At 44.6% G+C, this 22,322-nt stretch overlaps 1 protein-coding gene across 1 annotated transcript; it reads right to left on the reverse strand.

Annotated features, from left to right (window-relative positions):
- Positions 1-376: 376 nt before the first annotated feature.
- Positions 377-21,946, reverse strand: LOC122153744 (protein ELYS-like). The gene is made up of 18 exons (XM_042796120.1): positions 21,929-21,946; positions 21,490-21,789; positions 18,415-18,598; positions 17,419-17,626; positions 16,013-16,129; positions 14,934-15,018; positions 11,688-11,838; positions 8,714-8,846; positions 8,445-8,626; positions 7,913-7,974; positions 6,126-6,273; positions 5,889-6,039; positions 5,259-5,366; positions 4,616-4,751; positions 3,111-3,308; positions 1,972-2,119; positions 1,735-1,885; positions 377-1,021 (listed from the first exon to the last, which is right to left on the reverse strand). The coding sequence occupies exons 1-18, from the start codon at positions 21,944-21,946 to the stop codon at positions 1,018-1,020; spliced, it is 2,484 nt and encodes an 827-aa protein (XP_042652054.1). The 3' UTR covers positions 377-1,017.
- Positions 21,947-22,322: the final 376 nt, after the last annotated feature.

A 22,322-nucleotide genomic window follows, 5' to 3' on the forward strand; every position in this document is an offset into this window, starting at 1 on the left:
CGAGACCACTAGGCTAGATGAAACGTAAAGGCCTTCCAGCGCCCTGGATTCTGAGGGCCACATATGCTTGTGCTGTTGGTGCTCACAGAAATCACACACTACTTCCCTGCACCCTTCTCTGTGTACTGAAAATACGGTTGTAGCACCAAAAGGCAAGCGATCGGTCACCCAGCGATAGCTCCTGCTTTTGTCTGCATTTAAGCCAAGTTGAACAGCAAGGCACACCACAGCAAGGACTGCTGTGGGATAAGCCTGCTCTTAAACTATGCCAGGGGATACACAGCCAAGGAGGAAGCGACCTGAACCAACGGACACGTCGGTAACTGTAACTTGCATTTTTCCCTCTCCCTCGCATACTGGTCATCCACACGGCAGAGGGCTTTGAAAAACACATTTTATTTTAGGAACGGCTTGAATTCAACAGGAACCACAGAACATTTATCTCCAAGCACATCCAAGAGACTCGTTACCTGGACTACTTTGCCGAGAAAAAAAAAAGCATTCCTGGATTGGAAACCTGCAAGTTTTGCACAGAAGACAAAAGTACCAACAAAATAAGAAAAAACTGCTACCTTCTTACTTGAGAGTCTACAATTTCATAGTATTTTCAGATTGGCCTAGACTAAGAGGTGAAAAGCACTGCCTATCAACTCATGAGAAAACACGGGCTGGCTGCTGCCTGTAGCTTGTTTTTTCGCCACCAGAAATCAACAGCTAAGCTATTTGCGATTCGGCACATGGGAACAGATGAAAAACCGCCAGGTGATTTTGCATCGTGATACTCCAAAGTAGTTTGGTCTGAACGGGCAGAGAAGTTGCTGTTTTCTTTGCTGACATCCATTTTCTCCAAACCATCTCCAGGTATGCTTTTTGAAAACGCTTCCACTTCAGCACGATCCTCCTCAGGATTGCTCAGAGTAAGCACAGTTGCCTTATCTCTAGTCTCAGACGATGCATCCTCCGCCATTCCATGATGATGCTCCCATGAATCCCCAGGCAGTGCTATATCATCGTTGGTTACCTTTATTAAAATAAAAAAAAAAAGCCAACAAAACCTCACAGTCAATAACATGCAGGTGGTTTTTGTAAAGGGAAGACAAAAAACCCCCCCAACATATACTGATATTTGTGTCCCTAGTGTCCCAAAAACCACACTGCAACTCTGCCTCAGGGAGAGGACGAGGTACGGCTGGTGGCTCTGCAACTCTAGCACTAGAACAAACAGGGAAAGGTAACTGACTTTCACTCCCCTGAAGTCCAAACATACCGGAATTCAGGTTTATTTGACCATCGCCCCTGAAGGAAAATCATCTGACAACCACCAGCCTCTTTTCCGCTCGTTACAATTCCGCCCGATGTTAAGAAGGAAAGGCAGAAACGAAGCAGACACTGGGCAGGAAGCGGTCAAAGATCCCTGTTTGGCCACATAACCAAGTGTCTCAAAAGCAGTACACCGAGAGCTTGGTGGCAACCACAGTTCTAGTTTCAGCTGTCTTAAATTCTTGAAAACACATTTACCATCGTGTCAGTATAGGTCTTGGCCTAAATAAGATTATCATAGCCGAAAAAGTCTCTCTCCAAATATTACTTTGGATGAACTGATTACAAAAAAGCCAATCAAAGTTTATTCAGGTACACCTTCCTTCCAGAATACTAACATAATCCAAATGGATTTTTCGCTATTCCTCTCCACACACGTAGCTCAAAACTGAACTTTGTGAAAAGGCTGCTTACCTATCATATCGTGAGGAAAAGGTTTTCTGCTCATTTCCTGCCCATGCTGCTCCAATTCTGGATAACACATTACTCATGAAAGTTGCTATGATATCCAGATATCCTGAATTGGCTGGTTTTCTTGCTCTTGATACTGGCTTTGGTCTCGCAACTGTAAAGCACAAGGGAAAACCTATCAGCCTTGTGTTATCAAAGTGAGCGTTTCTTGACCGCTGTATTCCCCGCGCTAAAAATTACCTCCTCTTAAGGCCGACGAAGGCAAATGGTAAGGCCTGGCTCTCTCTGCAGCCAGCTGCCTTTGAACTCTAGGAAGGATCTTCCGATATGGGCGTAATTCAGACTTTCTGGCACATGCCCCCTCTCTGAAGCGAGGATGGCGATCATTCTGATGAATAAAAAGCGTAAAGCAGTTAACTAATTACAGCGAGTGCACTGCACAGAACAGCAGCAAGTTCTACCCATCAGCACACGCCAACTTCACCCGGTAATTTTAGCAAAGTGGAAGGCAGACTAGATCAGTAACAGAACCGACAACTGTCAGTTAAAACAGTTCTGGCACTCAGCAGAACCTTATTCCGATACGCCTCTTGTTACCTTTGAGGAACCCCTTACAACAGGCAGTAAGAGGTGTAACAAAACCAGATCCTGACAACTTGTTTGTACCCTGCGGAGAGCTCCGACATGTAGACACGAGCACACGGCCCTGTTCTGCCCCTGGTCTTGGCACGGTCCTTCCGCAACTGCCTAACGAGCTGGGTCAGGGAATCCAACCGACGGGACCAAAGGCCGAGTAGAAGGGGGCAACTAGCAGGTGGACCAACTTCGTTTGACAGCAGTATGAATGCTACGCCCGGTGCGAGGCAAGAAGCAAACCCCAGAACTTTGGGGCTAGAGAACAGGCGACAGACCAGCTCTCTTCATCCCGAGTCTGTTTTTACCGTAAGTTAAGCAAACTCAGCCTCGCAGAAAGAGAGATCAAAAGTAAATGCAGCTCATGACTTCTGCTGCTTTCAGATGCACAAACCTTAACAAGCCCAAACAATGGCTCGAGCTGTATTCCTCACCTTCCTGCCATACCACCGCTTGAAAAGGCATCGCGGGAAGCTGAGCTAGCAATTTGGAACAACCACAGCTCCTAACAACGCTTGAGCGAAACCGCCAAGGACACCGACATGCATTTTGAATATCTGCCTGCCGACGGGTGATGTTACAGAAGGTCTAGCGGAACCTTTTTGGACCAAATTCAAGCCTGCCATTCTTGATCGCAGGTCCAGGTCTCAATATAAGGAGTTCTGGCAAACTGTCCAAAATTCTAAACCAAATAACAGACTAGAAAGCCTTTGACTGTAAAATCCACTAACTACAGCCCAGCTTACCCCAACAGTCCATTTCTCATCTGAGTTCCCTTCCTTGAAAGACACTCTGTGTTTGTTTGCTCTGGGAGGAGGAGTAACTGATTCTCCTGGAAACGCAGAGGGAGTTGCCTGGGGTGTGCTGCGAACGCTGGATCTGAGAATAGACTGAGGAGTAAAGCCGGGAAAACCAGAAGCAGATGTGGCCAAAACTTCAGCTTTCTATGAAAAGAAAGAAAAATATTTAATTGAAAACCAATTCGTACCTTCAAAACGGAAGACTCCACTTCTCCAAAGCATTAGTTTCAATTACAGACTGAGGTTGCAGAGGCAGGGAGGACAAAGTTAACCTCTGCACTGCTCTTTCTCCAAAGGTATGAAAATCTTAACGATAAAACCCCCCAGGATCTTGTGGATTTTTGGTTTTCTTTTGGTATGTTGGTTGGTTGGTTGGTTGGTTGGTTTTTCCCACCAACACCAACTAAAATGTGATTTTTCAAATTAATTTCCTGAGGAAACAAGGATATGGCGTCTTGATTTCTGCATTGTTCTCTCCCTTCCCAGTAATTTTTGCAATTCCTACTCTGCTCTCTAAAAGGCGTACCACTTCAAATGTTACCCCAGCTACTGCCACTGAACACACTGCCATGCAAAATGGCAATCAGCAAAGCAACAGCGAGAGCTTATTGCTTCACTGATGAATCCATCCGCGCGCTACACCAAATTAAGGGGCTGCTGTACAAATACCTACACATCTTCACCTAGAAGCATCCAGGTCTTCTTACCTCGGCTCGGAAGAAGAATTTACAGTATGGAAAGGGTTTGAAAGGGGGAGAAGGAAACTAGCTCAATGAGAGGGACGATATTCAATGAGAAGAAAAAGGCTGTCATTCAGAGAGATCACAACTACTTTGTTCAGGCAGGCAAAGGCAAAGAGACCCGCACCAAGAAGACAGGTCAAATGTTGTTACTTCCTTACAGGAGAAGAGTTTGAAGGCACTGAATGGACACACAGTTTAACGCAAACAATTAACCAGTACAATTGCTGCCAAAAGCCATCACTGAGTTGGACAGAGACTGACATCCCTTAACGGACATCACTTAGCTGTCACTCACTTCACCGGATTAAGAAACTGAAGCATGCACGTTCTTGCTGGTGGCTATGCAAGTCAAACTGTGCAGAGCTGCTGAGCGCTTGCATAACGAGATGGTTAAGCCACAAACTGCATCTTTAAGGGTCTAAGCATATTGAAAAGCCCAATTTTAACTTCCTTTGTTCTGCACAGTTCATGAAGTTATGGGACAACGTGCCTACTGCAATTAGCTTAGAACTAAACTTGCCCTCTTCAAGGCTTTTCCCAACTTCCTGCTTCCAAAAGGACTGTATGTACAACCACCCCACATGCTCTGAAAATTTGACACAGTTTGAATCCAGCAGTGTTTGTGTCAAACATTTTGGTGGTTTCATTTTAAACAAAGTTTACAGGCCATTTGTTTGGTCGGTTCTTACTGTTTTTCCAAATACAAACCTTAACCACAAGAGGAGTCTGTAGCAAATTGAACTCTGGTGCTCTTGAAGAATTCTTTTGTAACAATGGTGACTGCCAGCTACCACCCTGTGCTGCAGAACATGAAGGGACAGGACGATCCACCAAACCCAGCAACCTGTTAAGATACCCAATTTAAAATATGAACATAAATAAACTAAGGAAGAAAATCACGCGGCGTTCAAGAAATCTTGAGATGAGATGTAAGAAAGACATTCAAGGAACGAGAAATAGAGGTGAGCCCTCACTGTTGGGGGGATGTATCAGGTCCACGCACAAGTTACCGCCTTTTCCTTTTTTCTTAGTTACTTCTGTACATTTCAAGCTTGATTTCCTAAATCACTGCCTCTTAGGGAAGAGAAATCCCATTTTAAGTTGACCAAGGGATGTAATTCTCACGTCAAAGAGAAATTCACCTGCATTTCAATGCTGGGACCACTTCAAATTCTCCACCGAGTTGTGTCCTTAAATTGCCCTTTTCTTTACCAGATACAAAACTAAATGCAAACAGAGCACTTTGCAAACACAGAAAGTATATACACACACGCACACACACACATACATATACACAGACATAAGAAAAGCAACACCATTTTGAAATATTCACTCTCTAGATCTACTATACCTGGAAGATTTTTGTGAAAATCTTGTGACCAGTGTCCCAACAACCGCACTGCGCAACTCTGCCTCAGGGAGAGGACGAGGTACGGCTGGTGGCTCTGCAACTCTAGCACTAGAACAAACAGGGAAAGGTAACTGACTTTCACTCCCCTGAAGTCCAAACATACCGGAATTCAGGTTTATTTGACCATCGCCCCTGAAGGAAAATCATCTGACAACCACCAGCCTCTTTTCCGCTCGTTACAATTCCGCCCGATGTTAAGAAGGAAAGGCAGAAACGAAGCAGACACTGGGCAGGAAGCGGTCAAAGATCCCTGTTTGGCCACATAACCAAGTGTCTCAAAAGCAGTACACCGAGAGCTTGGTGGCAACCACAGTTCTAGTTTCAGCTGTCTTAAATTCTTGAAAACACATTTACCATCGTGTCAGTATAGGTCTTGGCCTAAATAAGATTATCATAGCCGAAAAACTCTCTCTCCAAATATTACTTTGGATGAACTGATTACAAAAAAGCCAATCAAAGTTTATTCAGGTACACCTTCCTTCCAGAATACTAACATAATCCAAATGGATTTTTCGCTATTCCTCTCCACACACGTAGCTCAAAACTGAACTTTGTGAAAAGGCTGCTTACCTATCATATCGTGAGGAAAAGGTTTTCTGCTCATTTCCTGCCCATGCTGCTCCAATTCTGGATAACACATTACTCATGAAAGTTGCTATGATATCCAGATATCCTGAATTGGCTGGTTTTCTTGCTCTTGATACTGGCTTTGGTCTCGCAACTGTAAAGCACAAGGGAAAACCTATCAGCCTTGTGTTATCAAAGTGAGCGTTTCTTGACCGCTGTATTCCCCGCGCTAAAAATTACCTCCTCTTAAGGCCGACGAAGGCAAATGGTAAGGCCTGGCTCTCTCTGCAGCCAGCTGCCTTTGAACTCTAGGAAGGATCTTCCGATATGGGCGTAATTCAGACTTTCTGGCACATGCCCCCTCTCTGAAGCGAGGATGGCGATCATTCTGATGAATAAAAAGCGTAAAGCAGTTAACTAATTACAGCGAGTGCACTGCACAGAACAGCAGCAAGTCATTCATGAAGTTACGGGACGACGTGCCGGCTGTACTGGAGCTGGCAGCAGTAATTGTTTACCACAGCCCACTTCCTTGGGAGCAGGTGATCATGTCTGGTGCAGCCAGCTGATGTTTGCAACAGCTCGCATCCCAGTGAGACCCCCCGTCGTCAGCTGCTGCACTGAGCCCAACGCTCGGAGACACCGACGGGGGCCACGGGGGGTCTGAGGCAAAGATGCTTTGTGTTGCGCATGACCAGCACGGCCTGCACGCTTCCTTGCGCGTATCTGTGGCACAGAATTTATAGACGGGTCTCTAGAGACAGGCCTATCAGGGCTGTTCCCCGTCAAACTCCCTAGTTTGGATCTAAGAGTACTATCACTTCTGCTGACTAAAGCCAACACCTGCAGCTCAGTGCAACTCGCAAATAATGGGAACATCAGGTTACCACGTCTTGTAGCCTCTACAGCCCTGTCAGGCAAGATGGATGTATTTCCCCCTTGATTCCCTCATAGGCAGACACCTGACCCAAACTGGGTGGCTGGACATCAGCTGGCCTGGGAGACAGACAGCCAGCTGCAAGACACCTCTTGCAGCTATCATGAATGGCTTCACGTATTAAAGGACCAGATTTCTTCAAAAAATTCAAGGTCTGAAACGTCAATCAAAAACTACAGATTAAGACAGCAGTATTATTCAGTCACTAAGGGTCTGGCTAACCACTAAGAGAAATAGGATAATTGTTCACTTAGACTCTCGGGAAGCTCACATCAGCAATATGCTTTGCGTTAGCAATCCGAGTAAGCATTACTACGTAGAGTCGTAAGGACGGCAGCCAAACTAGCAGTTACAGTTTCTAAAAAAAAATCCTGTAAAACAAAATATTGGCCCTTGCAATGCTTAAGTATTTTCTCCCTTCTCTGTCAAAACACGGGCCTTTCTTTTTCCCTGAACACTGACACAAATTACTTTCTGTACAAGCTAAAACTAACACACAACTTCAAATCACGCTTTGCATGAGCCTTTATAAGCCTCTCTGTGCAGAGGCTGATTTATGTTGGCAATACGTAGTGAGCTGAAACTTAATTCAAAATTATTTGCCACAAGCTGTGCCCTGGCTTGGAAGTTAGAATTTGGCCAGGGTCGGGAAAAAAAAAAAAAAATTTCTTCTCAAATACTTCTCAAACACAGTTTTTCACTTTCTCCATTCTGTCCTCCTTTTTCAAGCAGACCAGGGATCAAAACCCTAACTCAAGACTACACAGGCAGTGCGACTGAAGGGTAATAGAGAAGAAACAGCTTTCTTCTTAGGAACGCTTTTGTTCTTGCTCCTAGAGCAACGTTGTATTCCCTTCTAGACGTTCAGTCTCGGATCGCGCTTCATCAGGAGGCAGTGCTCACTTTACAGTTCCAAGAGCAGACTGAAAACATTCTCATTTGCATAAAACTGGCAGGGTACAACTGCAATTATGCGTGTGGATGGGCAGGACGAGCATAAACCCATCTCTGACAGTGAAAGCAGTGCAGGAGAAAACTTGGAAAAGGTCCATCTCTTCACATTCTCAATAAAGATTCGGTAAATGATCACCTCCTTCTGGAAGCTGGTGCAAGTCATATGGACAACTCCGGAGTTCAGCAAGCACGTACCATCTGCAGAAACAACCAACATTTGACAAGCTTCCATACGCTCACAGTTACGTTATGACCAGTTTACAGTTTTTAAACAGCAGTATCTGGAAAGACAGATCTCAGTGCCCATCTTCCTCACCAGATCACTTACAGACTTTTTAAAAAAATAATTACTGCGTCTAGAACTTTCATCTCTAGCGCAATCGAGGTGCTGTGCTTTGAGCTTCAGTTCAAAGTCATTTCATTTTATAACCATCACCTCTTCGCAGGCTCTATCATAAAAGCACCAAACCCCAAAACTCAGCACACTCTCGGATGTGTTTCACAATTTTAAATCCCACCTTAGTGCAACGTAATTTGAGTTGGGTTTGTGGGAGCTGGGGGTTTGGGGGTTTGGGTTTGGTTTTCGAGTGACAGAGAACAAGAGAACTATTTCATGTCATCTGACCTCAGTTTGAGCTTATCACTATAAAAAGCAGTGAAATACCTACCAAAATTATAGGAGCTTGGATTAAAAAACTGATCAGGTGGTGGATAGGAAGGAGGCACTCCGCGACAGAGACTCTGCTCACGTACTCGAATATCCAAAACGAGGCTTGGAGAAGTCATACTTAGTCCAGTATCCAGTGACCACAGCGCAAAATAGGGGCAGTCGTGAAGGAGTTCTTCCGGCCTTAAAGAAAACAAGTGCATAAGCTAAATGCCAACTTTCAGATGAATTATCTGGGGGGACACTGAAAAGAAGCTAAGAAAAATCTACCTCAGTGAATCTGGCATTTGAGCGTGATACCAGCGGTTAATGTCAAATACACCCAAGTAAGTAGATGGCTTTCCCTCACCATACGTATTCACTTGCCAGCTGAAGACTGATACACTGGTCTCAGGAGATATTACTGTAAAAGACAAGACGTTGTTTCTTATTTGTAGAAAACATGCCGTATCCGATATTTTTAAAGCACCGCTTCCTAGTTTGGTTTAATTCTGTTCTACCACTCATGCAAAAACAACACTGACTAAGAATAAGAAAAACAATTCACGGAGTAGCAAACACCTCTGTGACAGGTTCCAGGCATCCTGCCCCTTTTTCTTGTTCGGATTGTATCCGTTCCAAGCCAAATCAGATACATAATTAGTAGCTTATTAAGTTTCCACGCATTAAGAGTTGAACAAGACATTTAGCTAGATGAACAGCTGAGCAAAAAAAAAATATGCTAGGAACACAGACACTGCTTCTTTTAGAAAGCACACAAATAGTCATCGTATACACTTGTATCACTTAGCCAGCATTACTAATTTCCAGCTTTGTCTCAACCACACATTTTCAGAACAGCTCCTCTCCTGCATGTCCGCACCGAAAGAACACAATTATCACACAAAACAAATACAGAAACAAAAGTTACAGGTATTTTTTCCATGCCTCATACTTCAGAAAAAGGAGGCAGAAAGGGGTTTTTTTGTTGCCGTTTGGGTTTTTTTTGGTTTTCTTGGGGGTGTTGGGGGAGTGGTGTTCTTTTTTGTTTCCAACAGGTTTTTAGAAGGCACTCCTCTCAGAAACATGGCACAAGTGGAGAAAATCCAAAGGTGCTTTGATTAGATTTTGACACACCGTTGCTCGAGGATGGCATCACAAAAGACACGGAAGTTGCCGCTTCAGGACTAAGTCAAAGACAATCAGCAGAAATAGCCTAGAAAGGTCATGCAAGTGTCTTTGTGACACCAGACAGAAGTCAAGGCCCGTAAGAAGCGGGGGAAGGTGACTAACGCAGTCAAAACAAACGGCTATGCAAGTTATCACTGCAGCAGGCTCGAAGATATGGTCAGAGCGTAACTGGATTTGTAAACCCAGAGAGGTATATTTAATTACTGCAAGATAATGAAAGACACCATAAGAGTTTTAACTGTGTACATGGTCAAGGAAAGCTACCGCTGCATCCTGGATCCTGCTCTCCCTATCACCTGGGAGCAGGAGTAACAGTCCATCACCTCCTGACAGACTAGTACCTCTGTACCTGGCAAGTGGCCGAGGGAGGGCAATAACAGCACTGCGCATCCAGCAAGTTCTGGGCCTGCGCAACTGGTGGAAAACACCCAAATAGCTCATCAGGAGCTGGGCCAGAGTGGAAAAGTCCCTAACGAAAGTCAGTTATCCTGGAGCCCATAAACAGTGACCCCAGGTGAGACCCTCTGAGCTCTTCTCCTGGATCGCAGTGGGCCTGTGACCAGCATCTCCCCTGAGTTGGGACGCCTCTCAGCTATCAACTCCTCGAGGCACCGTCTGCTGTCGAAGCCAATGATGGGCTGGGCAAAGTCGCCCCCCTCGGGTCTCAGTTATTGGCTGTTGAGGAATGATGATGCTTTGCAAGTATTTGCTCTAAGCTTGAGAAGAGGGAAATTTTAACCGTAGGCTAGCTTTTCTTCACCCGCCTCTCTACTTATCTATGTGTTTGGGTATACACAGCTGTTTTTACGAGTGTGGGTACATACATATTTCACTGGATCCAAATATTTTTGTCTGTCTGTGTGTTTGTACATCTTGTGTTTATGAATAAACATATGTACTTAGATAGATAGATACGTAGATAGATCGATAGACAGACAGACAGATAGACAGACAGATAGATAGACAGATAGAGAGAGAGAGATAGAGAGAGAGATAGAGAGATGGAGAGATAGATTTAGGATACCACACAGTAAGTCATTGCGATTCTTGTCATTTTTGAATCTGTACAGTTAAGTCACTATTTTAATCATAACGTATTTTACTGAATTATTTTGTAAATCATTCAAGTGGTTAATGATTAAGTGCTGACTCATTAATAAATCTCAATTTGCTGCCAAACTATTACCGTGTTAGTATACCCATCCATGACACCTGGGAGAAGAGACCAACCCCGACCCTGCTCCCACCTCCTTTCAAGTAGCTGTAGAGACGACAAGCTCTCCCCTCAGCCTCCTTTTCTCCTGGCTAAACAACCCCTGCTCCCTCAGTCGCTCCTCCTAAGACTTGTTCTCCAGAACCTTCAACTTCAAGGTGCGGCCTCACCGGGGCTGCGTACCGGGGGACGGTCACTGCCCCAGTCCTGCTGGCCACACTATTGCTGATACAAGCCAGGATGCTCTTGGCCGCCTTGGCCACCTGGGCACACCTCTGGCTCACATTCAGCCGGCTGCCGACCGACACCCCCAGGTCCTTTCCCGCTGGGCAGCTCTCCAGCCACTCTGCCCCAAGCCTGTAGCGTTGCGTGGGGTTGTTGTGACCCAAGTGCACTCGATCCCCTCATCCAGATCGCTGATACAGATCTTAAACAGAACTGGCCCCAATGCTGAGGCCTGGGGAACACCACTTGTGAGTGGCCGCCAGCTGGGTGCAGATACAGACATAGGTGTGAACAGGGAAAAAAAAAATATTCAGATCACATTCCTAAGCAACGCAGAGAATGATCTTCTTTTTCCAAGAAGACAGCTGGAGGAATAAAATGACTGACAAACGTTGCAGAGATGGCCCTACTATACAGTGCTATAGCATGTCAGCAAGCACAAAATAAACCCCAATTTCCCCCTTAAGGAAGTCCCACAAAACTCAAGCAACCTTTTGTCTATTTAAATAAGCCCAACAAGCTCGTCTCTACAGATACTCAAGACTTTCTGACTTTCTGTGGGTACAGAACAACATTCACTGCTTAGATTCCCAAACTACTTTTTTAGAATAACCAAGCACGGACATCAGAACAAACCTTCATTAACGCTATCCTCTCCGTCAACCGGCTTGGGAAATTTTTCTACAGTCTGGCAGCTCAGAAATTTGGTATTGCCGGTCGGCCCTCTCCAGGGAAAGACTCCACACGTGAGATCTAAACTGAACCTTTCGTCACAGTATTCCAAACCCTGGGGAAAAAAGGAGAGACAAAAGGTCACTTTGGCGTAAAAACATGCCTTATTCCTAAATATGAAAGAATCTATGTACCAGAATGTAACATAATATGCACCTTATACTGTGTATTTCCCATGAGCTTCTTTCTGATGGCAAACAGAAACAACATCTGGCACGCAAGAGAATCAAGCGTCAAATCCTAAGGGGTATCTTTGGCTGTAAAGGCTTTGCACGTTTTCAAAATTTAGCATTCCCCTATCATTATTCGGTTCTAATCATGTTTTGCAGAAATCCTTGCAACACCAGGGTTTCTTTACAAACCGGAGGACAGATCTACAAAGAGGTATCTGAAATCAGGCGATACATACGCATGCAAAGCTCTTTGCTCTTGATTACAGGACTGAGGATGTTAGAGAAGTCTTGGCACTACAGCAGCTGAAGCTCTGTCAAGAGGTGTTATCTACTGGCACACCACCAGAGCGAAAACACATCCCTCTGTAGTAGCTGTGAGGACTTCTTACCGAGTAACCGTCTCCTTTCAAACCACATAAGCTTTTACCAGCTCCTCCTCTAATCTTGTCACACTAATGGGTGAAATATCCCCCGGTTCCTTCATCAAGCACGGCCACCAGCAAAAGGGGAAGCAGAGAGGATGTGGGAGGCACGCGGCCAAGGCGTTTAGGATCATGAATTACTACAGAGCCAGCAAACTACTTTGAGATATACCGAAACCCCAGCAGGATTGTGCTGAACCTCTGATACCACCTTTTCCTAGGGAAGCATTAATTGAAATACTGTCTTTCCAAATACAGAATTTGTTCAGGCTGTCTACCATGCAACACATCATTGTGTGTATTGACAAATAGCAGCTCTACAATTTAAAACAAAAACAAAAACAAAAACAAAAAAACAACTCACCAACACCCCCTCCCACCTAACACACAAAATACTACCACCAAGGAAAAACCAACACAACAATCAATTGTACCACACTCTACCGAAGTTTCCTAAACTTTCAGAGCTCTAAAATGAACTGGTACGACACAGTACACTCCCATAGGATTTGATATGATACACCTAAATCACCTAATCTGAGAAGAGACAAACCTCCTCTTAACCGTTCTAGGAAATACTACTAATAAGTATCAAGGCTGGCTTTAAAAAAAAAAAAAAAAAAGGGTCTTTCATTACTGAAAAGAAAAATGCTGAATTATGCTCTGAAGCACGCACAGTTCATTCTATTTTATCAAGTAACTTCTGCAATAACAGACACCACCAGACACGTGCAGAGTAGAGAAGCCAAAACCACCTCTTTGAAAAACTAGCATGAAGCCCAAGCAACCGATCCCGTTTTCATTACAGAAGGAACGATCACTAAAACCAGTTTATAATAAATGATGTTGTCCAGAATGAGAAGTCCATCATTCCAAAAGACCGTTGCATCAGATAAAGTCCTCAAACTCCATAAGCCTTTTGGAGATTAATTTGAACGGCTATCAATTTCCTCTCTTATTCATCTATGAACAGCCACAGAGTTGGGGCAGAGGGGAAGGGAAAGAAGATACCAGTTCCTGCCTGAGACACCTTCTGAAGCAAACCACTGTATTTTACATTTTCCACTGGGGCAAGCAAATCTAAGCTGAGCAACTCCGCTGTATGGAAGGTGTTAAGTAATTACTTTGTGGACCAGTAAACTACAAGGACAGTTTTCAAACGAGATGCGCTGGTCAGACTCGGATATGAAAGCAGAGCCTCTATACTCTGTCCAGCCGCAGGCACTGTGTAGGACAAGGGCCAAGATGTGCTGCATGGCCACGCCTGGGGGCACTAGATTTACCAACTCCCGAGATGGCATAAAAATGATCTTTGTAAGCATAACTTCAACATTCCGTTACATTAATTGCTTGAGCACAGGCTTAAACCAGCCCTGAAGGCAGTGGAGACACAACTCTGATGCTTATTTACAAAACTACAGTGCCACATGTTCCAAAACTCCTATTTGTGACTTTTTACCATGGTAAGAAGTCAGTTGCACTGTCTCATAGCCTCAAGTCTGATTCCTGGAAAGTAAAGCACTGCTGTAGTAGACACAAGTCTTTCAACTTCCTCTGAATTCTATTCAATGAACGAGGGTCAACGCTAGCTTCCTCTTTGTTTACTCAAACTTGGCCTGGCAATCGGGAACAACTCTTACACTTTCTGCCATGGAAGATGGACAAGGATCTTGACTCAGCCAGTCATATAGGCAGAGAGCCATGTGGTACTGACCAATCTCTGACTACAAGGAAGTATTCTGAGACTGAAAGTGTCCACCGTCGAGCACAGGGCCTGGCTTAATGCATCTTTGGGGTTTGGGGAGGGGGGCTTGGGAGTTGTTTTGGGGGGCAGTAGGTATCATCAGGTCTCAGTACGAAGCTACACGGCTCATCTGGAAGCGAGCTGAAGAACCCATCTTTTCTCCCCGGAGGCTCCAGCTGTTTAGTTCCTTCTTCAACTCCCTCCCGAGATTGGTTCCTGTTTCAATCTTCCACAGCACTCAGCACAGGGAAGCAGAGGGAGTAAAATATCTCAAACCCAGAGACTGGTGCCTGACACCTGCTGGAAGCCTGTGAATGTACTACTGATTGGACAGTCTGCAGAGGGTCAGGAAGTCTTACAGTAATTACACCACAGCTTTCTCAGGTCACAAACACAACAACATTATTCAATCCTTTGGTGTGCTTTTTTAAAAACGGTGCCAAGCAGAATTTCTAGTAGACCCATTCTTAAAGGCTGCTGAAGGACCTCAGCTCTCTGAGGTGAAATCTGGTGCTACTCACATCTTCAGTTAAGAAGAATTTTATTTGGAAAAGCTGCTGCCTCTTCGGAGTTGCATGTATATGGGCTCTTTGCAGACGAATCTAGTTGGAACACACGACACTGCAGTGTGAAGTTGTATGACTTGTTCTCAAGAAGTACGGACAAAGGCCACGCCCAAGAAGACTCGGCAAAACATTTTTTTTTTAGTCAGCTCTGAGTTTTGACGGCAAGTATTAGCCCAGCCAACTCAACTGCTACTCACGAAGAGGAAATTACTGTTTTCAGCTTTTGACATACGTGCACGTCTTACCTCGTACATGACCTGTCCTGATGCCAGGCGTTTTCTCTCATGAAATAGTAACTGCAACAGATGTAAACTCACAGCGTCACCTTCACTGAAAAAGGTACAAATTATGACATGTGATTACAAAGCTGCTTTATAGTCCTTGTCATCACCTCATCAGAGCTAGACCAAAGCCTTCTTAATAGCATGCTCTTGCTGAAAAGAAAAACCCACTGCCCAAAACATGACAACCGGTCACATTTAGCGGCTAAAACACAAAGGAGGAAATGCTGGCACTAACAGCTTTGGGGACAAATGCCAACCATGCAGTCTGAAAGCTTTAATATGCTGTATGGACTAACGTTTTGGAAACGGTTCTTCACCGTGAAGCGTTCTCCAGCAAAACTGCTTTACAGTCACACCCAAAAAGATTGACACTCTCTGGACAGCTGGGCTGATCAAGTAGCTTGCTGATGCTGAAAGAGAGAGGTCTTTCTTTCTCCCCTCCCCTCCCCTCCCCACCAAACTTCCCGTCCCTCTCTTGCATACGCTGCACCCTTCCACCTTCTGATCTGATTCATTAGCCCGGCAGGAAACCATCGCCCTCTCTGCTCAACAGTGAGCGTTTTGTGCCAGGTGAGCTGAACCGGCTCGTGAAGGCTCCAGAGGCTGCTGAAGCTGGCACGAGGTGACAGGCAATACTGTCACCTCCCTCCTTCCGGGGCAGCAGGCTGCGGTAGCGGCACGTTTAGTGTTCCAGGTCTGCAGCCTCGGCTCCTTTCAGCGGCAGTTTCATACCACGGTGCGAATATCAAAGAAATCATGAAGCAGTCATCAAGAAACAAAGCAAGCGTTTAAGAAAGCGAGCACAACAATACAGCCGCTGTTGCTTTGCCTCCTTTCGGGAGGCAGGAACCAGTAGGTCCCTCTTCACTTCTGCTAAATCCTGACAAGGTTGCATTATAAGCTTAACGGCTTCCGTACCTGAGAGAATCGTCTGCACAGCTGAACAAACGAAACATATATGCACGTATATATCAACTGTATGCGGACAAATATTGAAAAAAAAAATAATAATCAGTGGCTTATAGTAAGTGTTTATTCACCTTTCTTGGGTAGACTGAACAGCCCACAAGTAGCAACAGTTGCGAGGATCCTTTTCAGGCTCTTGAAAAGTGACAGCATAGACAGGAATCCTTCCTCCTGCAAGCTGAGAGTGGTCCCTACAGGTTTAAAGAAATTTAAAAGAAAAAGAAAAGAAAAGAAATTAAGAGGTGATCCTACTGGCCCTAACAGTTTGTAGAGGGCTAGAAGCATCTCCTGAGAAAAGAGCACCTTCTGTGCTTATCCTCAAAGTACAGAGGTCATAATTCCCTCTCAAACAAGTGAGTCAAGGAAGCAACTACTTTTTATGCAACTGTCAAAGGGTGAGGAAATTACTGTCCATCCAATGGAACAGCCTGGGTTTATGCCCTTCTCTGCCTGAGGGGGAGGAACACAGACGATTACTGCAGCTGCCAGGCAAATGACTGTTCTGGCTGCTGTAGCCTACTTCAAGATTGAACTTAAAACGCAGCGTATCTTCTGAACAAATGTAAACCAGTGCCAAACAGAAGTAGTTCCTCGTTTCTTTACTTGGACTACGTAAAGCCCCTTTCTTCCAGACTTCTGAACCTTATCTGTACCTTCACAGTCGCTTCTTGCCGTCTAATTATCCCTCCACTGTCTATTTAGGCATCCAACAGTTTCCGGAGAGGCACTGCAGATTTGCTGAAGTGAATCCCTACCCGAATTTGGACAAATATTTCGAGCGAGATTGCTCTCTGGCAGATTTAAAATCATCTCTTAATTTTTCTATTCCTCGTGAGTTCACATGTCCCTTATTCTCATCTCCAAGTGTTCCACGCAAACTCTCATTCACGTGCATTGCTGCCTCAGAATGGCTCACTCCCCTGTTTCGGTCGAGGCTGACACGTAAGAAAAATGTTTTCAGGCACAGACCAGCTATTGATTCTTCATGTCTCACTAGTATCATCCGGGACACTTTAAAGAATATCACCACCAAAATCACACTAGCAACATAATTATGCCTTTCAATGCATGCCCTAATTGCAGTAACTTCTTCAGAAAAAGCATTTCTAAGATCTGTTTCATCGAAATACACACATTTCCTGGTTTCACCAAATGCCACCGAAAGAAGAAACTGTCTGATAAAAATCAGCTCTATCACGTCCTAACTGCTTGCCATAACCCAAAGAAGCACGCTTTCCACAATGCCTCAATCCACAGGCACAGTAAGGAAAACAATCCCGGTCCACTGGGGAGAAGGCGGTCCGCTCGGGCCTTGTGTGACTTCACAGCTCTGTCAGAAGAGGATTTCTGAGCATTCTTCCAAGATTACATGCAAAATTTCAGTCCCGGAAACAGTTCTCTTGTAATTAACGTCCTTCCTTAGGCAAAACATGGAGACCGGTGCACCGCCAGGCACAGCCAAGTGTAAAGGCCTACTTACTCCCTCTTCAACGTTTTCATGTTCCACAGTGACAGGTAGCCATCGGAAAAACCCACGACGAGATGATTGCTTCTGCTTATGTAGCTCAGGGTTGATACTGCTGTTCCCGAAGGATTTTGTAATTGAAAACAGAGATGTCTCCCTTCTCTGGCCACAGTTTTTCTTCTCTTTGGAACTCCCACAGGAATTCCACTGGCAACTTCCAGATCTACACACACAAAACCACACAAGGAATGAATGTGTTATGCCATTCACGTTGCATTTTCAACACTGACGTGACTACACGGGTAACCTAATTCTACCAGCCCAGGCAAAATACCCATTTATGCAACGCTTCTTTTGCTACTGCCGTCTTCTGTGTATTCAGAGAACATAAGAACTCTCCGATCGGACGGGTATTCTCCCTCGTATGGCAAAACCAGGTAAAAGCGTAACCTTCAGCGACAAATTCGGCTTGGACTTTGGAAATCAGGAGTTGGGGCTTCACGGTGAAGCTATCTGAAGTGCCATCAACTCCCAAAGCCACTGCTGTATTAGCTGGAACAGCGTATGCCATCTGAATACACCAACCGGAGATCTCATTCACCCACATGCATGAATTTTGGAAAGTCGGATTTGTTTCAAAAAGCAAGCTTAAGATCTGCCCCAAGTCAGCTAAGAGAAGCAGAACAACGTTCCCAAGAAATAGGGCACCTCCGGCACAACTTCCTGCCAGGCAGCTGCACCGACTCAGACGGTGAAATCCCTACAGCTCACCGGCAAGAATCACGGGGACATGGGGATCGTGGTGGGAGGGGGGCGTTTACAGCATTAGCGGGAGCACTGGGCCACTCCCATTTTTCATCAGTTCAGGACTAGGTGATGTCAAACTGCCACCTGTAATCAGCACTCATCAATGTCTGCACACGAGTATCTGCAAAGTGGCACGCATACTGTTTGTTAAAAAGACACCAGGTTTCTTCCTTTTAAATTCAAGTTTAAAAAGCGCACGCTTACCCGATGCTTCTCTTTCATTCTGACTGCAAGATAAATTATCCAAGCAAAGGTCAACCAGAAGTAGGTGGCCAACATCTGTAGCCACTGCTGCCACGCCAAAGAGCCATTGCAGGCTCGGATGTAGGTGCCGAGCGCTCGCACTGGTGATGCCTCCGTGATTAGTTATGAGCTCTACAGCAGTTACCTACAGGGAGAGTGCAAGTCAGTATTTAAGCTGCTTGACAAGCTAAACGGAAATCATTCGAAGGTGAAACCAGAATTAGCACATCAGAAACAAGAAGGTAAATACAGGATCATTAGGCTTACAGACAATATCCAATTTTATCAAGAAAAAATAATAAAATAAAGCCCTCTACAAACACCTGGTACTTCTTCCCATTCACTAGATCTCCCGCAGTTACTTAACGGAATTACCTTCCGCTCACATGGCGCATTCTGTTATTACAGCTCACCAACCTCCCTTTGCTACCTGGAAATAATTAAGTCTAAGAAAACACAGAAAATCAGACGTATGCAAGAAACTTGACCGTAATTAAGGGACCGAAGGAAGACAGACAAAACTAAATCGCCTTCTCCCACTGCTCACAGCCCATCGGCACTGGGACACCGGCTACGCCTCCTTTGCCAAACAGGTATTACGATAAATCATGGCTGTAAGTCACACGAGGCAGCGGTCAAGTCGCATGGTAGACGCACCATCTGCATGGGAATTACACATTTTTACACAGTGTTCAAGGGAGATACTGGCTCAGTAAAATTTACGCTCGTCCTCATGGAGGGTAAAGGTAACAACCAGATAAACTAAAAAGTTTTCCATGCACACCAGCACTTTTGTGAATGGGAACAAAAATTTGAAAGGCCAGACTAAAACAGCAGCAAAAAGAACAGCAGCTTGTGGGATAAAAAGCTAACTCCAACTACGGAAGAAGCCTATAGACCAGGAACATTTGTCAAAATACCGTTCAATAGTTCTGAAACATGCAACCATTATAAACCAATTTTAGATAATTAATGCCTTACATTCAGATTCGCTTTTCCAAGAATCCCATTCAAATAATACTCCACTGACACTCTGAGTTTTCTGCTGTGCTTCACGTGTATATCCAGAGGGCAGTGAGAGATGCTCACACACACACACACAGAATTACACCAATATTCTGTCGAAGCTTGAGAGTTTGTTTTTTTAATTCTCTGAGTGACTACACACCTACTCTTACTAGAAGGCAGTTATACGGTCACTATAAATACCCTGTATTAAAACACTAAGGGCTTCACACCTTGGACCACAGTTACTCTAAGCTAGTGTTAAACTCTACAGCTTAGCTGTCCACAGAAGATATACCCACGTGGAAAAGAGTCCAGAAACAAAGGTGCTCATTAAAGCCTTAAAACAGTAACGACTGTTAGTACTGTGGAAAGTGATGTTAAGAACAGATCTGCATTTTACGTTTAAAGATCATCAGCGTGAAGACCAGAGAAACATTCCAGCAGACTCAAAACGCGTATGACGTAACTTATAATTTGGAAGTACGAGTTACCGAAGAAATTCAAAACCTATGGACCGTGGCCAAGTACAAGTTTTATCTACTTGGTTTTGCTTACCCTTACTCCCACACTCACAACTTCAAAGCTAACAGTCCAACTGGCAATACCTCTGCCCTGTCTATGCCCGTCTGCCTCATCTAGTCGCAAAAAGATAGGAAGCAAAATGAAAGCAACAGACCAAACATGCTTATAATCCAGAGCACTAGGGTGTAAGAGCAAACACTCAAATAAGCTGTGACTTTATTCCGAAATCCACAACCTTCATCACACAACAGCCAACTTTTCCCCCACAACGTTTCTTCACATTTTCTCCTGAGGCATTTCTTCGTGCTATAGAAAAACTCCCTAATACAACCGAGAACTACATTCGACCTCAAGTCACTTCTGTAGACACAGAGGCGGTAGGTGACATGGTCCTTCTTAACCTTTCCTTCTCCTATTCCCAGTTCACTTAGATTTAACAAATAAAACTATAAAAAGCAATGTCATTTTCCACAAATGTCATTTGCTTACTGATTATATGCTGATGTCAGCACACAGCATGCCCTTCCGTCTGAAACTCCGGGATTTCTCAAGGTGATAGGCAAACTAACACAGTGGAGCGGCAACCCAACTCCTATCTTCTGAAATTACCACAGTACAAATGCTTACTACTAGTAATCACACTGTAGCATTACAAACAAACAAGCAAAATGCCACCCGTGTTCTAGCAAGTCAAGCCAAATCACTTTACGGAAAGCTGGGTAAGAAAGAAGTATTTACTTGTTGCAGATTCTGGGAGGATAAAACCAGAATGCACCTTGATGTTCAATTAACTTACGCTGATTCTTGTTTGCATTAAGACAATGAGACTAGGGGTCATCACATCATTTGAGCCCAGGGCTTATACAAGACAGAAAAAATTGGCAACATCACAACACTGTATCCCCTCCACACAAACACAATTTCAATAATCAGAGGTTCAAGGGCCACACACGGAAAGTTGATCTTTCAACAGTCTGTCAGATAACTTACTAAAGGCTCTTTTTTCTAACCTAAGGCAACAGAAAGAATCTGTTCTGCTCTGAAGTCACCGGCTTGCTTGTCTGAGACTCATGGGACTGGGTCTAAGTCATTTACAGCACAACTACAGACCTCTGAGATATGTTAAAGACAGTATTTCTGACAGAATAAACCATTCAGGAAATGTATGCTACAGAGACTTTAAAGACTGGGGGGGTTTCCCTTTTCACTCTGCCCCAAAAAGCATAGTTTTCAATGCCCTTTTTTGTGGAAGCGGAGAGTTAGGTAACTATGTGCTCTGCAGTAAAACCACAAAACTTACCTTACGATCAGTCAACTCCAAAGATAATGGTACCGTTAGGCCCAGGATCAAGGCTGCCTTGACTGGATACTCTGAAGCGACAGAATGCTAACGCAATACAGAAAAAATACCTCCTGCAAAGAGACGCTCCAAAGCTTTTCCGGAAACAGGATCGTGCAGCACCTAACAACATAAAAGCTTCGTTTCTCCAATTAAAAAGCACGTACCCTTCCTGGAAGAGCCACGCCTTTAACCACTCTTGATATTCCAAGGTCGTACAGACAGAGAACGCTTCCCTCTGCTTCTTCCAAGCCAACCAGCAGCCCAGTTCTCTTCTGCCAGGAAAACTCCTTTACCACACGCACAGTGGGAGGCTGTTTATTTGCTCCCTGGAAACGGTACGCAGAGAGCCGCGCTCCTGTCACAGAGCTCACCGCCTGGAGTTGAGGACCACACGCCTGCCACGCCAGGCCATGGCTCCCTGGAAGAGAAACGCAAGAGGACTTAAGCAAAGGTCCAGCAGAAGACTGAAAACTGCCGAGAAGTCACAGTCACCGCCCTTTCCTTCAGTAAAAGTACCGAGCAGAGGAAGACCAACCCGCCCGATTCCGGTCAAGTAGTTAAAGCCACCCGTTGAAATCCTCAAGGAATGTATTGAAAATTAACACCTTTGTTATTTTGCATTTGTACTTGTCACTCCCGCACTGAAGAGTTCTGATTGTTTGGGATAAAGATTACGAGATATTGATCTCTAGTCTGTTTACCATATTCAGCTAGGTTTTGCTAGAATCCTCTAAATACATAGGGGAATACAAGTCCTAAAGCCTACTTTGAGTAGAGCAAATCTAAACCAATTCGTTTCTAGTGTATTCATTTTACTTGCCACATGCCTACTTTGGGCAGGGATTTAGACTTCAGCAAGAATTTATCTTAAAATGGGCACCACATGAGTAAACTCAAACTGTTACACGTGCTGAGCACAGGAAGAATTTAACACGTGCTGTTTCACTGAACTTCCTCAAACTCAAAGCAAGGAGTAACTCAACTCAACCACTGCACT

The sequence above is a fragment of the Tyto alba genome, unplaced genomic scaffold (assembly GCF_018691265.1).
Source record: "Tyto alba isolate M040663 unplaced genomic scaffold, T.alba_DEE_v4.0 Super-Scaffold_22, whole genome shotgun sequence".
NCBI lineage: Eukaryota > Metazoa > Chordata > Aves > Strigiformes > Tytonidae > Tyto > Tyto alba.

Bases quoted from the DNA above. Each gene is read 5' to 3' on its own strand.
- LOC122153744 (XM_042796120.1), bottom strand. The intron at 16,130-17,418 runs GTAAGTAGGCCT...TTAAACCTGTAG, and splicing joins ATGAAAACGTTGAAGAGGGA to GGACCACTCTCAGCTTGCAG. The intron at 2,120-3,110 runs GTAAGCTGGGCT...TTTATTCATCAG, and splicing joins ATGAGAAATGGACTGTTGGG to AATGATCGCCATCCTCGCTT.